This window comes from Asterias amurensis, chromosome 1 (assembly GCF_032118995.1).
Source record: "Asterias amurensis chromosome 1, ASM3211899v1".
In the NCBI taxonomy this organism is placed as follows: domain Eukaryota; kingdom Metazoa; phylum Echinodermata; class Asteroidea; order Forcipulatida; family Asteriidae; genus Asterias; species Asterias amurensis.
This window is the reverse complement of record NC_092648.1, coordinates 31,203,257-31,223,602: the sequence shown is the minus strand read 5'-3', so window position 1 is coordinate 31,223,602 and position 20,346 is coordinate 31,203,257. Positions and strand designations below refer to the sequence as shown.

The window sequence follows — 20,346 nt, the reverse complement described above, 5'->3', positions numbered from 1 at the left end:
AAGTGTTCAAGACTCAAGTTCATTCAAACCTTTTTTTGGGAATAACAATAATGGTGTACTCTTACTGTGCTAAGGTTTTTCTTTCAAGAAATTACCATATTAATTTTGGTTTTTACCCATACACCGATGTGTGTTAGCACTGTATACTCAGTACTTTCCCGAGTCCTGTGAAAAAATATCACAGGCATGTTACTCGGGTGGGATTCGAACCCACGACCCTTGCAATTCTAGAGCAGTGTCTTACCAACTAGACTACCGAGGTTGCCCGGCAGCTAGAGGCAGTTCAAATCCTATGTTTTGGCAGCGGGTACCGCAACGATATAATAGATGTTAAATTTGCATCGGGGATAAAGAATATTAATTTTGGTTTTTACCCATACACCGATGTGTGTTAGCACTGTATACTCAGTACTTTCCCGAGCCTCTAGCTGCCGGGCAACCTCGGTAGTCTAGTTGGTAAGACACTGCTCTAGAATTGCAAGGGTCGTGGGTTCGAATCCCACCCGAGTAACATGCCTGTGATATTTTTTCACAGGACTCTGGAAAGTACTGAGTATACAGTGCTAACACACATCGGTGTATGGGTAAAAACCAAAATTAATATTCTTCATCCCCGATGCAAATTTAACATCTATTATAAGAAATTACCACTTTGCGTTTTTTTCAGCAGGACCCTTGTTATCACCCCTGTCTATGTCATCAATGCACCATCCTGGGCCAGTGGACTTCGAGGAAAAGGCAAATGTAGCGGCAGAGGACTTGTCTATGGTCATCGGAAAGAGTAAGCTACTTTCAATAATATTCAAGAATAGCATCTCATGGTTGTCATTTGCAAATTTCTGAGACTTTGAGGTTCTATATTTAAAAAAACGCTACTCTACAAAAACACTTCCTTTTAAAATCAGGCATGATGTTCTTCCTTTATGATTTCCTATTTCTTTTTGACCTAAATTGAAGTAGAAAAACTATACAGTCTGGTTAAGTCTATATCATGAATAATTTTGTCAGCCGTTATACTAAAATATTATTCCTACTTTTTTGCAGAAACCAAATATCATGCCGCTTAAATACTGATTAACTTCATGCTATTATTTGCACCATTTTCCTTGCACTTAAATAAAGGACAATAAAATATGAACCAAAGTATATTTTAGGAAGAATCCTTCTAACTATGGAACTTACAAGTATAAATGTCACAGTGGTAATGGAAGATTTAAAGTCACCTGGAAATAGATTTTTTTTTTTTCAAACATAAGAGTATATGCTTACGAACAATAAAACAGTTTTTTTAGTAATTGTTTGTCACGATTTATATGTTTAAAAAATATATAAAGTTGTTTGGGGGGCTGACTCCGCCTACCCCTTTTGTGACGTCAATCGAGGCAGACTTTGCCTGCAATGCGTATAGTAAACACACGTGCAAAGTACATGTACGTCCAAGTCATGAGTTGGTACATTTCAAAAAGTGTTTTTCTGCATTCAGAAGCAATACACCTGGTCGGCATTGACGTCACGAACAGCGCCCTCTCGAGTCGGGGTCTACTCTTAAATTTGTAAATAACATAAGAACTGATTTTTTAAAACCTTAGTTAACTGTTTATTCACATTCCACTCATCAAAACACATATATTAGTGACAAAAGCTTTATTTTGAAAAAATACCACTTCCAGGTGACTTTAAGACAGATATGAATTTTGAATGTTGGCAGTTTGGCAATCTTTATTGCGGTTTCATTATAGATTGAATGTATTGATTGAATTCGCTCCCGTTGTCAGTTGCTTGGCTACCTAGAAAGGCAGCACACTGGAAACTAGAGCAAGGTTGTTGAGTCTGGGCAGCACTGAAAACTACTCTGCAATTAGTGGAGTTAAAGAGAAAATAGACACAAAATAATGGGCTCTTTTTGAAGCTGAAAGAAAGCTCTTGTTTAATTCCAATTCGTATGAAATCTTGAATGCATGTTACCTTAATTTCTTGTTTTCTCCCCGTAAGTTATAGTCATTACTTCATCGGGATTGAAGAATTGTGTATGAGTACCTAGGTTTTTCCCAAAAACTATGGGGCATTCTGGACCAATTTTTCTTTAAAAAAATTGTTCTCAAAGAACGCTGAAGTAAAACAAGGTCTTTGGAATGTTTTTTTACTGTGGTGATTAACTTGTTTTGAAAGTCCAACTGTACTTTTTTTTTTGGGGGGGGGGGCCATTCTATTTGGTTTTCTCTTGATGTTTTTGAGAGAAAAAAAAGAAAAGAAAAAAAAAAGGTTAAGAATTTTATATATTTTTTAGTAATTTTTCTTCTCCTTCTTGTTGACCGAAATGTGTGATATCAGCTCGCAATTTCGCATTTAGGCCCAATATGTGAGCTTCCGATAGGGAGAATGATTTAGTTTTACCCTATACCCTAGTACAAGTGGGACTAAATTTTTTGAACAATTAAAGGAACACGTTGCCTTGGATCGGTCGAGTTGGTCTTTGAAAAGCGTTCGTAACCGTTTTTTATAAAATGCATGTGGGTAGAAAGATGTTGTAAAAGTAGAATACAATGATCCACACAAACATGCCTCGAAATTGCACGGTTTTCCTTTTACCTCGTCGACTAACACGGTTGGCCATTTATGGGAGTCAAGTTTTTGACTTCCATAAATGGCCGACCGTGTTAGTTCGCACAGTAAAAGGAAAACCACGCAATTTCGAGGCAAACTTGTGTGGATAATTGTATTCTACTTTTAAAACATCTTTCCAACCATATGCATTTTATAAAAAATGGTTACAAACGCTTTTTTTAGACCAACTCGTCTGATCCAAGGCAACGTGTTCCTTTAATGCAAACCTTGGTTTGTAGAGCTAAGTGGAGTCAAAACCTTGATAAGTTTTGCTGTAATGCGATCATGAAATGCTGATTTTCTAAAGTCTGATTTTTTTCCAGAGGTAAATCCATTTACAATGCAGCCACCTGTGCCCATTAGCTCATTTATTGACTGCCCCAAACATGCTACACTATGCAGTTAAAAAAAAAACTTTGAACAATTTGTGTAGAAACCTTTTGCCTTATACTCAGATATAATATAGCATTTTCTTTCTATTATAATGTATTATGAGTTAATTGCATTAAACCCTGATAATAAAAGTTATCTTAAAAATGCTGTTTTTTGGATGATTGAGCGGTTACGAGACAATATTTGTTGCTGGTGAAATTATCATAGTGATCAATTTTAGCATTTCTGACAGTTTTGGCATTGCCATTGATTGGCGTACCATTAATTTAGGAATAAACTACATGTACACTAGCATTTTGTCTTATTAGCATCATTGTGGTGAAAAACCCTTTTATAACGACTTTGAGAAGAGCATTTTTCATTTGAGCAACGAGCGATGAGAAGCAATTATTTATGTCCGCCTACGTCAGGTTCTCCTGTCCTTTTACAAGGAAAACCAGATGATCTATTCAGGTGTGATGTCATCAATAATCAATTGCCTAATCAATCAACTTGACTATGGTGATGTATTCTCGTTAGCGAGTTGACAGCTTGTATTATGGTGCGCTTGTATGCAAGTTTAAATAGATCTTTTTACGGTACGCATCACCTGTGTTTCGCTCCAAACTTGATCGTTAGCAGACCAGCATGCACCCCCATTCCACTTCTTAATTTTTGAATACCGAGTATTTGCGATAAGGTCTATGGTGAGAGTTGTGGTGCACCATGGTGTTTTTGGCATGGTTGGTTATGCCATGCGCACAACCGGCCTTTCCTGTGTGACCCCTGCAGAAACCCACCCAGACGAAACACCCCAAGATGTGCTTAACATCAAAGTCTCAAGGTCATGTTTGAAACAAACCAGAATTTAACTCAGAGCGTTGTCTTTTTGTAATTTGTAGGCGTTTTCAACGGCAAATCCTCAGCCTACTCGCCTCCACCAGTTGCCACCCAAAAGAAAAAGAGTGTCGGAGAGGAGCGGCGACCTCTGGCCGAGGTCATAGGTCATAGCTACAGGCAAGACTCCAAGTATTCCAGCTCAGCAGAGAGTGACAGTGAGGAGGTAGAGGATGAGGAGGTAAGTCTAGAGTTCCCTCTGCATTTATTCCTTCTTTAAGACATTGGACACCTTTGGTAATTGTCAAAGACCAGTATTCTCACTTGGTGTATCTCAACATCATGCACAAATTAACAAACCGGTGAAAATTTGAACTCAATTGGTCGTCGAAGTTGCGAGATAAGAATGGAAGAAAAAACACCCTTATTCACATGAAGTTGTGTGCTTTCAGATGCTTGATTTCGAGACCTCAAATGTTTTATAGCAATAACATTACTTAATACCAAGTAAGGGTTTATGCTAATAATTATTTTGAGTAATTACCAACAGTGTCCAGTGCTTTAAAGGATAATAATATTTATTTTAAAATACAACTTTATTACAAGAACTAAACCGGGTAGACATCACACATGACAGTTTATGCGTTGTGAGCTCACTGGAATCAAGCTCTGGTGTCTCTGCCTTAAAGCGAGTGACACAGCCGCCAACTCTCCCTTATTCAGCAGTAGAGGGCTCCCTGAAAATAAATAAATCTTTTCTAAAAACATTTGAATTTTTTTTCTCTGTAATGTTGAATTTAAGTCTAAATATCTCCATTATTGTTGTAAATGTACAAAATCTCCCTGATTGCCGTATGAAGATGTTGGCTGCCCTGCTAATGTAAGGCCGTGTCCGAATTGGCGACTTCGGCTACAGCTACAGCTAGGGCGCGCGCGTCTGCCATTCTTCAACATTGACAGACGCGCTGATCTAGCTGTAGCCAAAGTCGCCAATTCGGACACGGCCTAACACACCTTTACTACTCACATGATGCAAGAAGTTGTAACATTTGGCTTTTTACCCCTTAAAAAATAATTATTATTATCAAAAGTATAAGTAGGATTTGAAACTTTGCATGGTGGAAATAAGATATAGAAGAGTTTGCAGTAACACCATGTAATGACTTTACATGGTGTTACCGCAAACTCTTCTATATCAAAAGTATACTGAACGCAAAACTTAACAATTTGTGGAAAAACTGCTTTTAAAAGTGTCTGATGCAAAGTGGTCCCTTTTACTCTGTCTCTTGACTAATGGCCTGTTCTTGTATCATGTGTTTAATATGTCAGCACCACATGGACAAGTCGTTTTCTGCTCAAAGGAAAATTAATGAATATTTATTCAAGTCAATGAATACTTGTCATTTGGACATAGAGCCTGTTGTGGCAGCAGCTTGTACTCTTTTTGTTTTGGTGCCAATTGTGTCGGCAGAAAAGGTATCATGAATGATGTATAAATGTCACAGTACAACATTTTATTGATTATAACACCCCTTACCAATATTCTGCCTTTTCATTGGTTTAGAGCGCGTCACATGATATGTCTTAGTTTTAGTAGACGACGGCCGTGTGATAGTGCATCGGTTTGCCGTGTGATAGTGCATCGGTTTGACTTGCGCTAGTCCGAAGACTATCACACGGCGTGCAGTACCCAGACGTCCGTTGCGTGTACGAGGATGATACGAGGATGAATTAATAGTCTGTAACCATTTCGGATTTCATAACACTACCTGCAGCACAGTAAAAGTTTTCGCAATCTGTATTCGCGTCATCCGTGGATTGTAGCATTCAGGTCTGTAACTTAATAGTACAGTATTTAGAAATGTTTAGGGTGTTATAAAACAAATATTGACTGCTTTTACTCGTGCAATGGTTAAAACTATGATTCCCTCGGCTTTGCCTCGGGAAAATAGAACGCTCCGGGGATCACCTCGAGAGTCATAGTTTCAACCATAGCGCTCGAAGCAGTCAATATTTGTATACTATGAGCATGAAATGAAGTGAACAATTCTGTTATTTGAAATATAATATTAACAATGCTAGTAATACGCAGTTCTTGTACAGCTTCATCACACCAGAAGGAACTCTAAAAGTGCTTAGTTTTTAATTTTTTATTTTGACAGTTTTTATAGCCCTTTTTACTCATCACTTTAAGTTCATCACTTGATCGTTTTTGGCCCGCTTTGTTTGTGGTTTTTTTCTCTTCCAGGAATCCTGATGAAAAATGTAAAGTACCGTGCAATGAATGCGCCCAGTAATTTTGCATTCCATAGAATTTAGACTGGACTTATTCTGTGCACACTGAATGCTATAGACCGTATTGAATACAAGATGGTGTCTGTGCGTGTGTGCGTGCACTGCCATAGAAATCAAACCGGGAATGTTGCGTGCTGCGTGCCTTGATGATGTACGCGTTTGGATGCGCATACGGTTTGCCCTACAAGATGGCGACTTTTCATAGCAAAAAGGGGTTATTCAATACGGTCTATAATTGAGTAACATAATGATGATTTTTTTTAGTAGCAACTGATAGAATTTGTGTAGCATATATTAGCTCTGATGCACAAGGGAAATCATTCACTGCCTGCATAGAAATAGGAAGCCTTTCAAACAATGGAGTCTTCTTTTGTGTATGGTTGTACGTAATAAGAGTGCCATGGTTTAACCACATAAGCAGATGCTACTGGAGTTTATACATTTTTCGATTCGACTTCACCTTCCATGGAGGTGGTTGAAACTCTCAACCTGCCACCACCGTAAACAGGAAAACCTGATGTGTGTTCATACTTAAAATTTTATCAGAGCAATTTGCAGTGAGCCGTCTTTTAACACCAACATTTTTAGTGGGTTAACTCTAGTCCCGGGCAGGGTTTGATTTTACTTGGATTAAGCCAGTTTTGGGATTGTTAATCTGGGGAATTTTAGCCCTGAAATGTGTAGTGGGAACGCTCTGCGCTTAACTCAGAGAGTCTCCATGTTAAATTTGTCCTTAACACACAGAGATTCTCCAGATTAAAGTGGAGTGTGAAAAGGGCCCTTGCTTTATTTGTGAGCCACAATTACAAATAATTGCACCTTATGTGCCACCAGAAACACCAGGGCAATACTCTTCTCTTTAAGGATAGGTGTACTGGTTTCTTTTAAGTGGATTTCACACACCTGTGGCTCAACATCGCCATCCAACGGACGAAGCAATTATTATTATGTGTCTTACTCGAGGACATAAGAATGCCATGATGGTGAAATCAACACTGACAACACCAGAACTTAAGTCTGGTGCACTAGACCACTTGTTTACAACAGTCCATCCAAAAAGGAGTTAGATCCTTCAGTAATTGATCTGAAGAGTTCCATGCCATGCAGGGGAATATTGGCTGAATCAAACCTTGTTCAATTTTTATGATAAAAACCCACTTGTTTGAATAAGTAAATATTGCCTGATAAAACTGTTAATTACTTTTTTTTTGCAAGCAATTGAGTCACCGAATGTGATAGGTTAGCTGTACGATGTGTTTCTTAGAAAACAAACAATTAATGTTCTCCTTCTAGAACTAATGTATCAGACATTAGAAGGAACTTTTAACGACTAATTTTTGAGAGCCTTGGTATTTTACAAAACTCATCATTCAGGTTTTCAATGATTGTCAAAGACAGCACAGCCTTGGCTGGACTACCTTCTCATGTGTGAGCGCTGAAGGCTGAGCCTGGCAGTGGTTTTTTATTTACCTGGTTTCCAAAATGTTACTTCCATCTTTTTCTTTTTTTTGTCATTCTCTGAGCACTTTGCAGCCCAAGGAAAAGGCGCTTTATAAATGTTGTTATGATTTGGTTTGGTTTCATTCCTATCACAGGATGCTTACAAGATCGCTATGTCCAAAGCTCTTCAAGATAAGATGACTCAACGGCAAGAGGAGCAGAAGAAAGAGATGGAGCTGAAGCGGGCGGAGAAGCAAGCGATGAGAGAAAAGGCCGCCCAGGAGCGGGAAGAACGTCGCCGCGTCATGGAGGAAGAACGAGAAGCAAAGCGCAAAGCTGCCGAGGAAGAGGGCAAGGCCAGGAGACGAGCGATTGAGGCGGACAGGCAGGAAAGGAAGAGGGTCTTAGAGGAGAAAGAGAAGAAGAGGCAGGAGGCGGAGGAGAGGAGGGAAGCCCAACGTGTTGCCTTGGAGGAGGAGAGGAAGAAAGCTTTCCGGAAGGCCAAGGACGAGGAGAGGGAACTTCGAAAGGCTAAGGATGAGGAGCGGGAACTGGCTAGACAGAGGGCCAGTGATCGGGAGAGAGAGAAACTCAAACAGCTGGAGATTGATAATAATAACTCCGGTACAGATGCAATAGGTAAGCTTATGATATAGTCTCAATGGATATCACTATTTAAATGTTACAGTAGGGTAAAAATACAATGATTTGAGGGTGGACAGTGGATTATTGGAAGTTGACAATCTAGTTACTAAGTTTTTCAACTTACTGGCAAAGTATTACATCAATGAGTTCAAAACATAATAATATTCTTTATCTTTGATGCAAATTGTACATCTACTAACAATGTAAACTTCTCAGTTTGCATCACAGATGAAGAATATGATTATGTTTTCACAAAGGGGTAGTGATAGGGTATTCACTACATACTAAGTTTTTCCTGAGTCCTTTGGCATCGTCTCTAGAATGGCAAAGGTTGTGGGTTCCAATCCCACTTGCGTAATGTGCCTGTGGAATTATTATCACAGGATGTCGGGGAAAGAACTGAGTATACAGTGCTTTACACACATCAGTGAAAGAGCCATGGTCACACGAGGCAATTTACTGGCAACCACTTCCACGCTATCTCCAAAAAGAGAATCCATTGACATTTGAATGCCAACATGTTTTTCTTGGAAATCGTGGTGCTGAAGTGGCCCTGTAGCATGCACTACATTTGGTTGCCCCCCTTACAAGTTGCCTGTAAAAGTTGCCTTGTGTGACAAGGAAACCAAATAAACAAATTTTACATACATGTGTGGGGTGTTTATCTAAATATAAACGACGTTTGTTTTCCATTGATTGATGTCAGGTCTCCAGATATCTGGATCCAATCCGAGGAGCTCAGCAATATCGCCCACTGATGAAGCTGAAGATATCGATATGGAAACTGGAGCCCCTCAAAGTCCCTCCAAGGTCATAGGGAAACCACCAGTAGCTGGTATCGCAAGCAAGAAGAAGAAAACCAAATCGTAAGCATTTGTGTCGATTGATCTTATGAATGGAGTGCAGATACCATTCAATTAAGTACTAATCGTGAAGACCCCCAAATCCTTTCCAGCATTTTTTTTTAGCTGGCGTTTAGTAGATTTGTTGCTTAAATTCTTGTGAAATAAGGCATTGGATGGGGCTGTGCTTACCCATCTTTACAAACAGGCATGATATTCTTCCTACTTAAGTCTGTTTTCCTCTTTTGTATGCCCTAAGGAAAAACCCGATTTTTTTTTGTCAATAAGGTTTGTAAAGTCTATTAAAGGTAAACCTTATGTACATGTAGTTCAGCCCTTGTATTACACTTGACAAAATAGTCCTATGTTTATTTGGTTTGCGGTAACACCGTGTGTGTATATACTTGCCAGGTAGAGTTGTTCTTAGGGAACTGTCTTGCTTTATTCTACTGCCGCAGAGTAGATAAACGGAGGTTCGGGAGACTTCTCAGTTCTGAAAAGAATTGTCCTGCTTTTAACTATTACCAGGGCGGATGGTATAGAAATTAGACTGAACTACTACTTTAGCTTATAGAATAATTAACTGTACTGCCGCAGAGTCAGTTCTGAATTGGTCTCAACGTTTCCTACTTTTTCTCCAAGGACCAAATATCTACCTGTACAAAGTTCCTGGATGAATGAGTCCCTAGTGGAAACAAATTCAAAAAGTTTGATCAATCCTGATCTGTTTTCTGATTCTGTTTTTTTTCCACCAACAGACCCACTCAGCCCCAATCTCCCAAGCACCGCGCCCTTGGGCGGAGTATCTCGGGTGGTCCTCCATCGAGCGCCCTCAGCTCAACGCATGAACCGAACCAAGGAGATGCGTCCGAGATGAAACCCTTCAACCACCCCGACAAGGCTCTTCAAGATGCATACAAGTACATGGGGAACGAGGACTGGTATGTGCTGGAGAAACATTTACGTGTACATTATCCAAAGTTGAATAGGTTTCATTGAGTGGTTGGTTTGGCGTTGTGGTATCTTTCTAGTGTTCCTACAATGCTGACTTCTGGAGATGCTGCCTCAGCATACTGATGGTGAAAATGATAAAGATTTCAAGGATATGTTTGGTTTTGCGTACATTATAAATGTTCTTTAAGAAAGCATCCTGGGGCCTCACCTCCATGTAGTATTACAAACATCCTTACTGTTGTACTTTTGTGAACTTTAAATGCTGTCTTAGCATGCTGATGCTTATGATGATAATGAAGAAGGTTCTGGACCGTTTGGTTTTGTGTAAATGTGTACAAGGAAAGTATCCTTGGGCTTCACATACGTGTAGTACTACAAGCATTCCTACTGTAAGTAGGATTTGAAACTTTGCATAGTGGAAGTACAACTAAGAGAGGTTTTTTCAATAACCTGATCCCCCCCCCCAAAAAAAAAAACACCAAAAAAAAAACACCCCAAAACCCCACATTTCTATATATAATAATTATAAAATAAAACATAATTCCTACTGTTTAGACCTTTTAGATGCTGCCATAGCACACTTATAGCATTCTTATGGTGAAAATGGTTTGTTCAAAGGGTATATGTGTGTTTTATTTATTTGTTATTTGTGCAGGGAAACCAAGATGGAGGGCTTGAATCTCATCCGAAGACTTGTTAAGTTTCATCCCGAGGTCATCACAGATCAAACGCACACTGTGGTCGTGGCTGTGATGAACGAAGTGAAGAATCTACGGTCCTCAGTGTCCAAGCTGGCCATTATGTGCATGGCTGAAATGTTCCAAGAGCTCAAATCAGCTATGGACAAGGTTAGTCCAGTCGTCAAATCCCAAGATCAACTTTTAACTATCTCAAATTTTTTCGTAAATCGGATTCTGGGTTTTGTGTTTGTAGTCATGCTATACTACTTTGAAAGCATGATAGCATGTCCACATCCTGACATGACTTTGATTTTTTTTTTGAAAGAAGTTTAGTAAAGGTCAGGTCATACTGTGGGTTCTTGGCTTGTGTAGGGATCAAGTTTGCTTTTCTGAGTCCTTGGCTACACGATCAGAGTAAATGAAGTAAAATAATATGAAAATGTTTGTTTCAGGACTTGGATCAGATCTGTAAGATCCTGGTGCCCAAGGGAGGAGAGAGCAACGCTTTCATCCGGGAAGATGTCGACAAAGCCCTGGACTCCATGGTTTCAAATGTCAGTCCACAGAGGGCGGTCTGCGCACTCATTAACGCGGGATCAAGGTTAGATTTTATGGACTGTTTTTTTCTTGTATCACTTTTCCTTTCAAAAAAATGCAACATTATTTTGTCTCTTTAGATTTTTATCAGTGTTTTGTTTTTCTTTATGGTAGTTTTGTAAATTTTGTTTGTCAGTTGTCATGAGACATTTAGGCATTTTGTAACAACCTTAGGATTCAAGCAGGGCTTCCTTGTTTTTTTTTTTTAGTTCTGTGCAATTAATACAGACCACCATTTATTGTTTCTCCTTTTTTTTATGTGTCCACTTTTTGCGATGTTATCGTTTTTTGTTTTCAAAGTGTAATTTATACATTGTTAACTTTTTGTAATGCCTCGCAATTTAATTTTGCATGATACGTCTCCTGCCTCCTAGTGACCCAACATGAAGTAGTTGCCCATTGAGCCAATAGTGAGTAGTTCTTTTGGAACACTGTCAAATTGACTTAAAGGCAGTGGACACTATTGGTAGATAGTCAATATAATTATTATCATAAAACCTTTCTTGATTACGAGTATTGGGGAGAGGTTGATAGTATAAAACATTGTGAGAAACGGTTCCCTCTGAAGTGACGTAGTTTTCGAGAAAGAAGTAACTTTCCATGAATTTGATTTCGAGACCTCAGATTTAGAATTTGAGGTGTCGAAATCAAACATCTGAAAGCACACAAATTCGTGTGTTTTTTCTTTCATTAATATCTCGCAACTTCGACGACCAATTGAGCTAAAATTTTCACACGGTTTGTTATTTTATATATATGTTGAGATACACCAACTGTGAAGGCAATGTCTTTGACAATTACCAATAGTGTCCAGTGTCTTTAATAAAACATACAAGTTTTTACAAAAACTATCTATATATCCTTCTCTCTGTACAGTCACAAGAGTGCGAATGTCCGTAAGGCCACAGCAATGCACCTTGACAGGCTAGTAGAGAAGATGGGACCAGGGAGGGTACTGAGTGGCGTGAAGGACATCACTGATAAGATTCTACCCACAGCAGCTCGATTAGCTGTGGACAATGCACAGGAAACCAGGTATGATTTGCATAGGACAGGCACAATATTCTTTCTACGTTGAATTTTGATTGTTTTGCCTTTGGGGAAAAAGCGAACAAATTTTAATTAAAAAGTTTTAAACTATTTTTTAAAAGTCACCAGGTTCATCAGCCCTTGTAAACGGTAAAATGCTCTTTTTTTTTTTTCGAAAGACCAAATATCATGCCTGGAAGGAGCAATGTGTGACGTCGGCTGTTAGGGCTACAAAACCCTTATCGCAAATACTTAGTACGCGTGCCTTAGGTGTGGAATGAGGTGCATGCTGGTCTAGCTAGCGATCAAGTTACAACAGTTAGCGCTTGCGCAATGGGTATTTGCAAAAAGTTTTTTTGTTATCTTCTTCCGCTGTGCACGTCCTCTATATCAGATGGGGACTTGGGAGTATCAATACCGTGTGACAAAAAAACAAAACCCAGACCAATCAAGGGGTAAACTGAAGTATGTCATGCAGCTAAAATGGCAGCTTGCATGGATTACCGCAAAGCAGATAGATGTTCAACACATCATTCTCTGGGGTGATTCTTTATAATTTTAACAAAGAATTCCTGATTTTCATCATATTTTCTGCATGCAGTGTTGTTGGGGTACAATCTTAAGAGTAGAATTAATAACTGATTTTGCTTATGATTTGCTAGGTTTTATGCTCGCAAGATGTTGTACTCAATGATGCAACACGAGTCCTTTGGTAAACTGATTGAGAAATATGTACCATCCAAAGACATGAGGTCCATCAAGGAAGTACTGGAGCATCTCAGGCAGAAGGTAAGGGAATATTTGTAAATAAAATACTAGAAGTTGTCAATGAACGTTGAATAATACTTGAAGTGTTAGTTTGGGACCAGAGCCCACTTTCATAGAGCTGCTTAAGCACACAAATTCGCTAAGCACAACAATAAAATGCTTACTAGAATTAGAATACCAGCCAAAGTTTCATGTCATAAGTGCAATTTGTGACTGGTATCCTACCAATTTTTGCTTGGCAGAAAATTGTCAAGCAATGTTTTTTGCTGAGGCGACTCTGTGAAATTTGACCCAGGCTAGCACAATTGTGTATTCCACAAACCTTTCACTTCCCCAGACCACAGTCCCAACCTTACTTTTGAATTCAGTCTCCTAGATGTTGATTTCTTTAAAAAAAACAGCTCCAATAACTTTCAAAACTCATCAGCTTGTCTCACTACTGAGTTAAGAAAACATGAACCCATTTTTTTTTTTTTTTTGGGGGGGGGTTTACGCTTACACCTTATGTAAAGCACTGTGAACTTTCATGAGTTGTGTGACAAAGCTCAATGGAAAATTACTTGTGTAGGATTCAAACCCATGACCTTTGCCTTTGTAGAGCAGATGTCTTACTAACTAGACCGATGAGATTGCCGGGTAGCTAGAGGCAGTTCGAATCCTATATTTTAGCAGTAGGTACTGCAAAAGTTATTGGTGTGCAGTGCTAATCACATCGGTGTAAGGATACATGTTGGCAAGAGACTTCCGCTATGCAAGCAAGAAAATATTCTCTTAATTCCAACTGATGCCATTAAATCTCATAGTGGGCATAGTTTTCAGTTTGTTGGATTAATTAATCTCAATTATGGAACAATTGCATCAACAGACTGCCAACGTGGCACAAAAAATCTTCTCAAAATATTCCTGTTTAAGGCATGGAGGTTTTCTCTCTGCTCTGTTTTCTTTCAATCATTTAGGGACATTTTCCCTGAAGGGGTTGGCACTATCATAAATGCAGTTTTGAATTTTACTTGTTTTTCAATGCTCCCCTCTGTGTCTAAAAATGAATAATTCTTCGTAGAATTGTTCTCTCAATATTTTTGTTTGTTTAAAATCTTGAAGGGTCCTGGTGGCTTACCGCATGACTCGTCGTCAGCGCGAGTGAGACGTAGTCAGTCCAACCCACGTGTCAATTCCTCCTCAAGGGAAAAGATCGACTCAGCTGGCAGCAGGTATGTATGAAACATTGGCTCCGGCTAGGGCTATGGCTTTTATGCTGGATGTTGCTATGTCTTGACTGTTTGGTCTTTCAATATTTCAGACATGGATAATCTATTTTCACAAAGCAAAAATAACAATTTGTTGATGTTGTGTGTATCACCTGCAATTAGCACAAATCGGCATGCAATTTGCATTTGTCTGCCTGATACGCTAGCTTGTGCAGAGGGAAAAAACAATTCATCATTAAATCCAGGTAGGGTCAGCCAACATCCAGAATGTAATATTTTCCCTCGCTTGATTCCCTCTAAAGGGCGGTTTGTACTTTGCGCAAACTTTGAAGGCGAAGGGAATTTCCTTGCGATAAGTGATTGAGTCATAAAATTTTACTTCAGATGGATTAATAATTGGCCTAATTACGTAGTTCCCAGGTAACGCCACAACTGCATGTATCAATAAATACTACATGTACACAATTTTGACTGTTTTTTAAAGCACATTGTGGCAAATAATAAGGAGATCCACTCGATTGTGATTTAGTTCTGATTTGGTAATCCGGCGTGGAGGGGTGGGGGATGCTGTTAACAAGTTTTACTGTGTACAGTCTTGTGTAATCAATTTAGCGTATTTGTAATTTGAATGTCTCTTTTGTAACTGTTTTTTTTTACCCTGTAAAATAATAAATGAAACGAAAATGAAACAGCAAAACAATGCTATAGGTTTTCTCGGTCAAATTCGGTAAATGAGCAGCCAATTTTATTTTCATGCGTTTGAATTAAAGCTGTTTTGCCTCTCCAGTTGTTGCTGTGTTTCAAATTGAGAATTCGGCCATTCAATTTCGTTTTGAGTCGAGTCAAATTCCTTTAGCACTCTGTTCAATTTAACATATCGACATTCTTTTTTGTGACACACACGCCTCAAGAAGTGTCTGCGAATTTAAATGCTGCTTTGATGAATTGTTAAATTGAATGATTATTTGACAAATCATAAAATGAAATCGAACTACCCTTTGCAGTAGCATTCGGTTTCACGCGAAATAGAATAGCTTGGTGGTTAAATTGACTGCTTATTTGCCAAAATTGACCGGAAAAAACCTATGTTAGAAACATCCATCTGACGGGCTCTTTGTATTTATCAACAGTGATCCTCCAACTCCACTGTCCAGTTCGATGAAACGGACCAATCGGAATTCACGTAACAACGAGGGGGATCAGGAGACAGTCAAGGACATGTGCAAATCACTCTCAGCTGCTGATTGGACGGAGAGATTACAGGGGATCAACCAATTACAAGAGATGGCTGAAACCAACAAGGAACTGGTAGCATCCAATATAGTCAAGGTTTGTTTTGATCTCTCCTTTCCTCCGGTTTTGAGAAATTTTACCCGCTTAAAGCCCAAATCGTACTTCCTGAGAGTGCGAAGCAAATTTTGATGTCACATGGCTGTTTTCACAGCAAGTGTTACACAGGAGTTGAACACAGTTCAATTCTTTTTTGTTATTATCAAGAACTAAACCCAAGAATATTGTTCAACCCCACCATTACCTCAATGTTGTCGCATCCTTTTACTCGTGCTGCAATTTATCTGACTTAGCCCGATCTCTTGGGGAAGGGTTGGCTTTTACCAGGAGTCTGCCTGAAGCAATTGTATAGCGCCGTAAAGGACTGTATTTACTAAGCTAAATTTGTTGGGGAACTTGCCACATGCTATGCTCATACAATACATAACATTGCATGTTGACTAGAACCTGTTACTGCTATGAAGCAATACTTTTAAGTGTTTAGCAAATATTGAGGCTGAGAAACTCCATAGTCCCTCGACATTGCATGGCAATAATTAACAGATTGCACAAGAAATGAGCTCCATCAAAAGACTAATTTGAATTTTTTTTCCCTGTTTTGTAAACAGATCTTTGACAACTTCACACCACGGCTGACTGACTCCAACAGTAAAGTAAACCAAGCTGCACTGCAAACAATGGTTGGTATGGTACCCAGACTTGGGGAATACCTAGCTGCTGTCGTAACAGGAGTGGTACCAGTAGTGTCTGGTAACTTAGCTTCAAAGAATGCTGTTATATGCAAAACTAGTGAGGAAATACTAGACAGCATTATAGCAAATGTTGGTACGTAAAGGGATATCTACTGGATTTTGTTATAGTGTAGTTTTATGGAATAGCTTTATTTTCTAGTCGTTCATTTAGACATTAATAGAAATATCTAAATAAATATTTGGTACTCCGCATAATCGTTGTATTTGTGGTTTCTCAGTTTAAAAAAAATAAATAAAAAATTCATTAAAAATAGTTTGTATTTCTTCAACAATTAATATCTAATGAGATATTTTAAACAATTGTAACCACCTAATACAAACTAACACGCTTTTTTGAACCGAAGACTTTTTCAAAGATTTTACTCCATAAACCGTACAATATTGATGTTATAAATTTGAAGTCCTTTCTTAACTGAAGGCAAAGTTTCTCATAAATCCAAACCATCTTCTTTGCCTCCTCCAGATAAGATTGTCTTAGTGCAGCCGTTCTCCTCTGCTACGCAGTATGGAAACGCCAGAGTCAAGCCCAAGATGGTGGAGAAATTAGCTTGTAAGTAACAACTCATAGCCTCGTAGTTCACACTCAGACATATCTTTGGCCATGGAAAAGTGAAAAATAAAGAAACCAAAACATGAGATATTTATCTTGTTAACTTTGGGGATTTCTATTCATTTGAACAAAATAGTTTTGAAAGTGTTCGTGCTCAATAACACCTGAGCCGCATTTCATAGAGCTGTTCCGCAGTAAATATTTTAAGTGGGAGCTAAAGATTTATACAAGTACTTGAATCTAGCAAGCATTAGACACTATGTGCGGAAATTCTTGAGCAGTACAAGGAAGAATACTAGTTTGGTTTAACCCGTACACCTATGTGTGTTAGCACTGTATACTCAGTACTTTCCCCGAGATCTGTGGAAAAATAACAGGCATATTACTCGCATTACTATTCAAACCCAAGACCTTTGCAGTTCTAGAGCAGTGTCATACTAACAAGATTGCCCGTTATCTAGAGGCAGTTTGAATCCCATATTTAACAGCGGGTACCTATTAAACGACAAAGTACATTTATGGACCCCTTTTCTCTTTCAATACCTCAGTCCTTTCAACTAAAGTTTATCAACGCAAACAGCAGACAGTGGTTCGCAATGTCTTACCAGTCCTGTGGCACCTTCTGGGTAGCCTCACAGGGAGTGGGGCTGTCCCGGGGGGAACGCTGAACCTACGGGGCGCTGTCAATACACTGGCGACTGAACTCCATGGCCTGATGGGTGATGCCTTACTCCAGCATGCAAGTAGCCTACCACCACGGCAACATAACACACTGATGGAGATGATTGGTGTATGACACCAAATAAAGAGTAGATAATTATGTAAAGTATTAAACAAAAAAATGGACAAATCAAACCATTTATATATGGAAATATATTTATATATTGCAATACATCTATTGGATTTAATATTTTCCTGTATTGAAATATGGAAAGAAAATTTGAGAGAAAGTGTGAGAATTAATGGTTGTGATAGTCACCTTGCTCAATTTGCACTCTGCACCTAGCCGACACCCCCCCCCCACCCTTGTACATGTACCTAGCCACCACCCAGTACCAAGCCACCATGTACCAAGCCACCATGTTCGTACCATGCCGTGTTTTGCTTAACTTCACATGTGGATACGGTGACATGTAAACTGTTTTTCTGTAAGAAGAAAGTTCCCAATAGTCGCCGTCTTTATAAGCGATTTAGCTGTGGCAACCATGATAATGAGGCTGGTTCCAAATGGTCAACCACAGTAGTCAACCAGCCTGGGGACCATTCAAAATAGTTGACCTTTAGTTGACCATGGTGCGTACCTGAACCTGCCTCTTCTGGTTTACCGACCACTCATGCATTTTAGCAAAACTGATAGTGAACAAAACGGAAATTAACCATGTAATGTGGGAAGTAAATTTGATGTGTGCAAGCTCCTTTGGGGACCATTGTTTTTTTTGTTTTTTTTTACACAGAAAGTAGTCACGATACACATGTAGTTTGTTACTTAAGTTTTCCAGAAGACTTAACAGTAGAAAAGGCTTACTAAACAAAACAGTGAGGTTTTTGGGGTCCAATCAGAACTACAATCCCATTCTTAGTTATATACTTCATAAACTGCCATATCTGTTTTTCCTCGTAATAAAAAGATCACCCGCTAAAGTCAAATCATCATTTGATGCTTGGTGTTTGGGTGTAATTTTTAACACAGAGATTTTTCCGTCTCCCCACATGTCAATCCTTCAAAGACGCAAAGATTGAATAATTAAATCCGCGTAAAAGTTGCAACGACTTTGAATCTGAGGTCAATCAGAAACCAAAGACTAATAGTTTCACATGTGTCGTGTGTGATTTTTTTTATGTGCGTTTGTATACAATTTCACATAATAGGCATATTTAGGCGCCATTTTTTGCAAACTGATTCTCCCAGTAAAAGCGTTTATTTGTATTGAGCTTTGGGGTCATGTTTGATATTTTGCTTTGTTAGTGTGATAACAGAGTCTGTATTTCTGTTGGTTCGAGATTACATCTACACAGGGTTTCAACAGTTGCCTTATAGCTGTTTAGTTTATAGTTAACACAAAACATTAGATATCAACTTTGCCTAGCACTGATGCAACGTTAAACACAAACCAAGTTGGGTCGTATTAAGCAACTTGTTATTATGTAATAGTACTTTATGCAAATGCAAGGGATAGTTATCTAATGCATTTTTATTGTGACATGCTTCATTGTATTTGTGGAAATGTTTTTTACTGTGTTTAAAATGTTTGCATTTTTTTTGTATTTGGTACAAGTTTTGTAGTAGTGCACAGCAGGAAAAACATTTTTATATAAAAGCATTTTTAGGCAGTAATATCCCTTGCATACTTGTTTTTAGTTGTTGAGGAACTAGATGACTGCATTATAAGACAATGAAATGAGGAGAGGCGCACTTTTGTTACTTAATCAGAGTTTGAGTTGTTCTGTCCACAGCATGGATACGCCTGGTATGTTAGGCAGCCATTGAACTATTACATGTTCACAAAAGAGCCACAGAGCATGCACTTCCTGCAGGTACAGTATGTACAAAAACCTGTTAAAGGCCCGATCCCACTGCAGCAATATCGACACAAAGAGAACGCATTCTATTGGTTGAAGGAGCGTGTGCGTATTCTGCGCGGAGCAATTCAACCAATACAATGCGTTCTCTTTGCGTCGTGATCGTTATCGTTCTCGTTATCGCTGCAGTGTGACTGTGCCTTAACTCTCAAGTTTCATGGAGCCATTGCACTGTACAGATATTATCTAATTTTGGTAAGAAGAAAAAGGGACCCATCTATTTTTTACAATTTTAAACTGATGAAGTAATTCTAATACAAATGATAAAATTTCTCACATGAGTATTGTAGTGTCTTGTCTGCAAGAAAATGCTCTAAAATGCACAAGGCTATTGTTTTTGTAAACAAACGTTTCATGGTCTGTACAGTAAAATTATACATTTACTTTGTAGCGTGTGATTTTTCTACTGTTCATTTGCGCAAAGGTGGAAGTCTAAAGCCCGGTTCATACTTCCTTCAAATGCGATTGCGATACAAATCTTGACATCACAATGGATAGTTCGCACAGTTCAATATTCGCTTTGCATTCGCAGGAAGTATGCTTTGGGCTTTATGAACCATTATGCCTTGATGTCATCTAGACGCCATCTTAGAAGAATGCAAAGCTATGTACCCACATTGCAAAGGATGGGCCACTGAGAAATCTCATTTTGACCTGAAGGTGAGGGTCCCCCCACAGCAGTGAGGTCATGTGCATAAGGTCTATAAAAGGTCAAAGGTGATTCAGTGTGACGTATTCTCCCCAATGCGTTTGTGTCCAGCGTTTATACATGTCTGAACATGTCTCACCGATTAAATTTTTCATGTTGTTTTTCAGTGTTTTGGATATAAATTTTTGCAAATTTTTATTTAGGTGGATTGTTGGATGGAAGAGACGGAAAGAGGGTGTTACTGGAACAAATAA

At 38.8% G+C, this 20,346-nt stretch overlaps 1 protein-coding gene across 3 annotated transcripts in view; it reads left to right on the top strand.

Annotated features, from left to right (window-relative positions):
* LOC139936681 (TOG array regulator of axonemal microtubules protein 1-like) overlaps positions 1 to 17,875 on the top strand; it is a 50,437-nt gene extending 32,562 nt beyond the window's left edge. For 2 of the 3 annotated variants that reach the window (XM_071931566.1, XM_071931551.1), the window contains 14 exons: positions 668 to 781; positions 3,879 to 4,054; positions 7,704 to 8,187; positions 8,900 to 9,059; positions 9,794 to 9,976; positions 10,645 to 10,837; positions 11,122 to 11,270; positions 12,143 to 12,301; positions 12,958 to 13,084; positions 14,165 to 14,274; positions 15,402 to 15,600; positions 16,170 to 16,386; positions 16,777 to 16,863; positions 17,412 to 17,875. In XM_071931566.1, coding sequence (XP_071787667.1) covers positions 668 to 781; positions 3,879 to 4,054; positions 7,704 to 8,187; positions 8,900 to 9,059; positions 9,794 to 9,976; positions 10,645 to 10,837; positions 11,122 to 11,270; positions 12,143 to 12,301; positions 12,958 to 13,084; positions 14,165 to 14,274; positions 15,402 to 15,600; positions 16,170 to 16,386; positions 16,777 to 16,863; positions 17,412 to 17,659 — 2,606 coding nt within the window. In that variant the 3' untranslated portion in view covers positions 17,660 to 17,875. The remainder of the gene's footprint in view (positions 1 to 667; positions 782 to 3,878; positions 4,055 to 7,703; positions 8,188 to 8,899; positions 9,060 to 9,793; positions 9,977 to 10,644; positions 10,838 to 11,121; positions 11,271 to 12,142; positions 12,302 to 12,957; positions 13,085 to 14,164; positions 14,275 to 15,401; positions 15,601 to 16,169; positions 16,387 to 16,776; positions 16,864 to 17,411) is intronic. The other variant, XM_071931559.1, reaches the window with a different exon arrangement.
* The last annotated feature ends 2,471 nt before the right edge of the window (positions 17,876 to 20,346 follow it).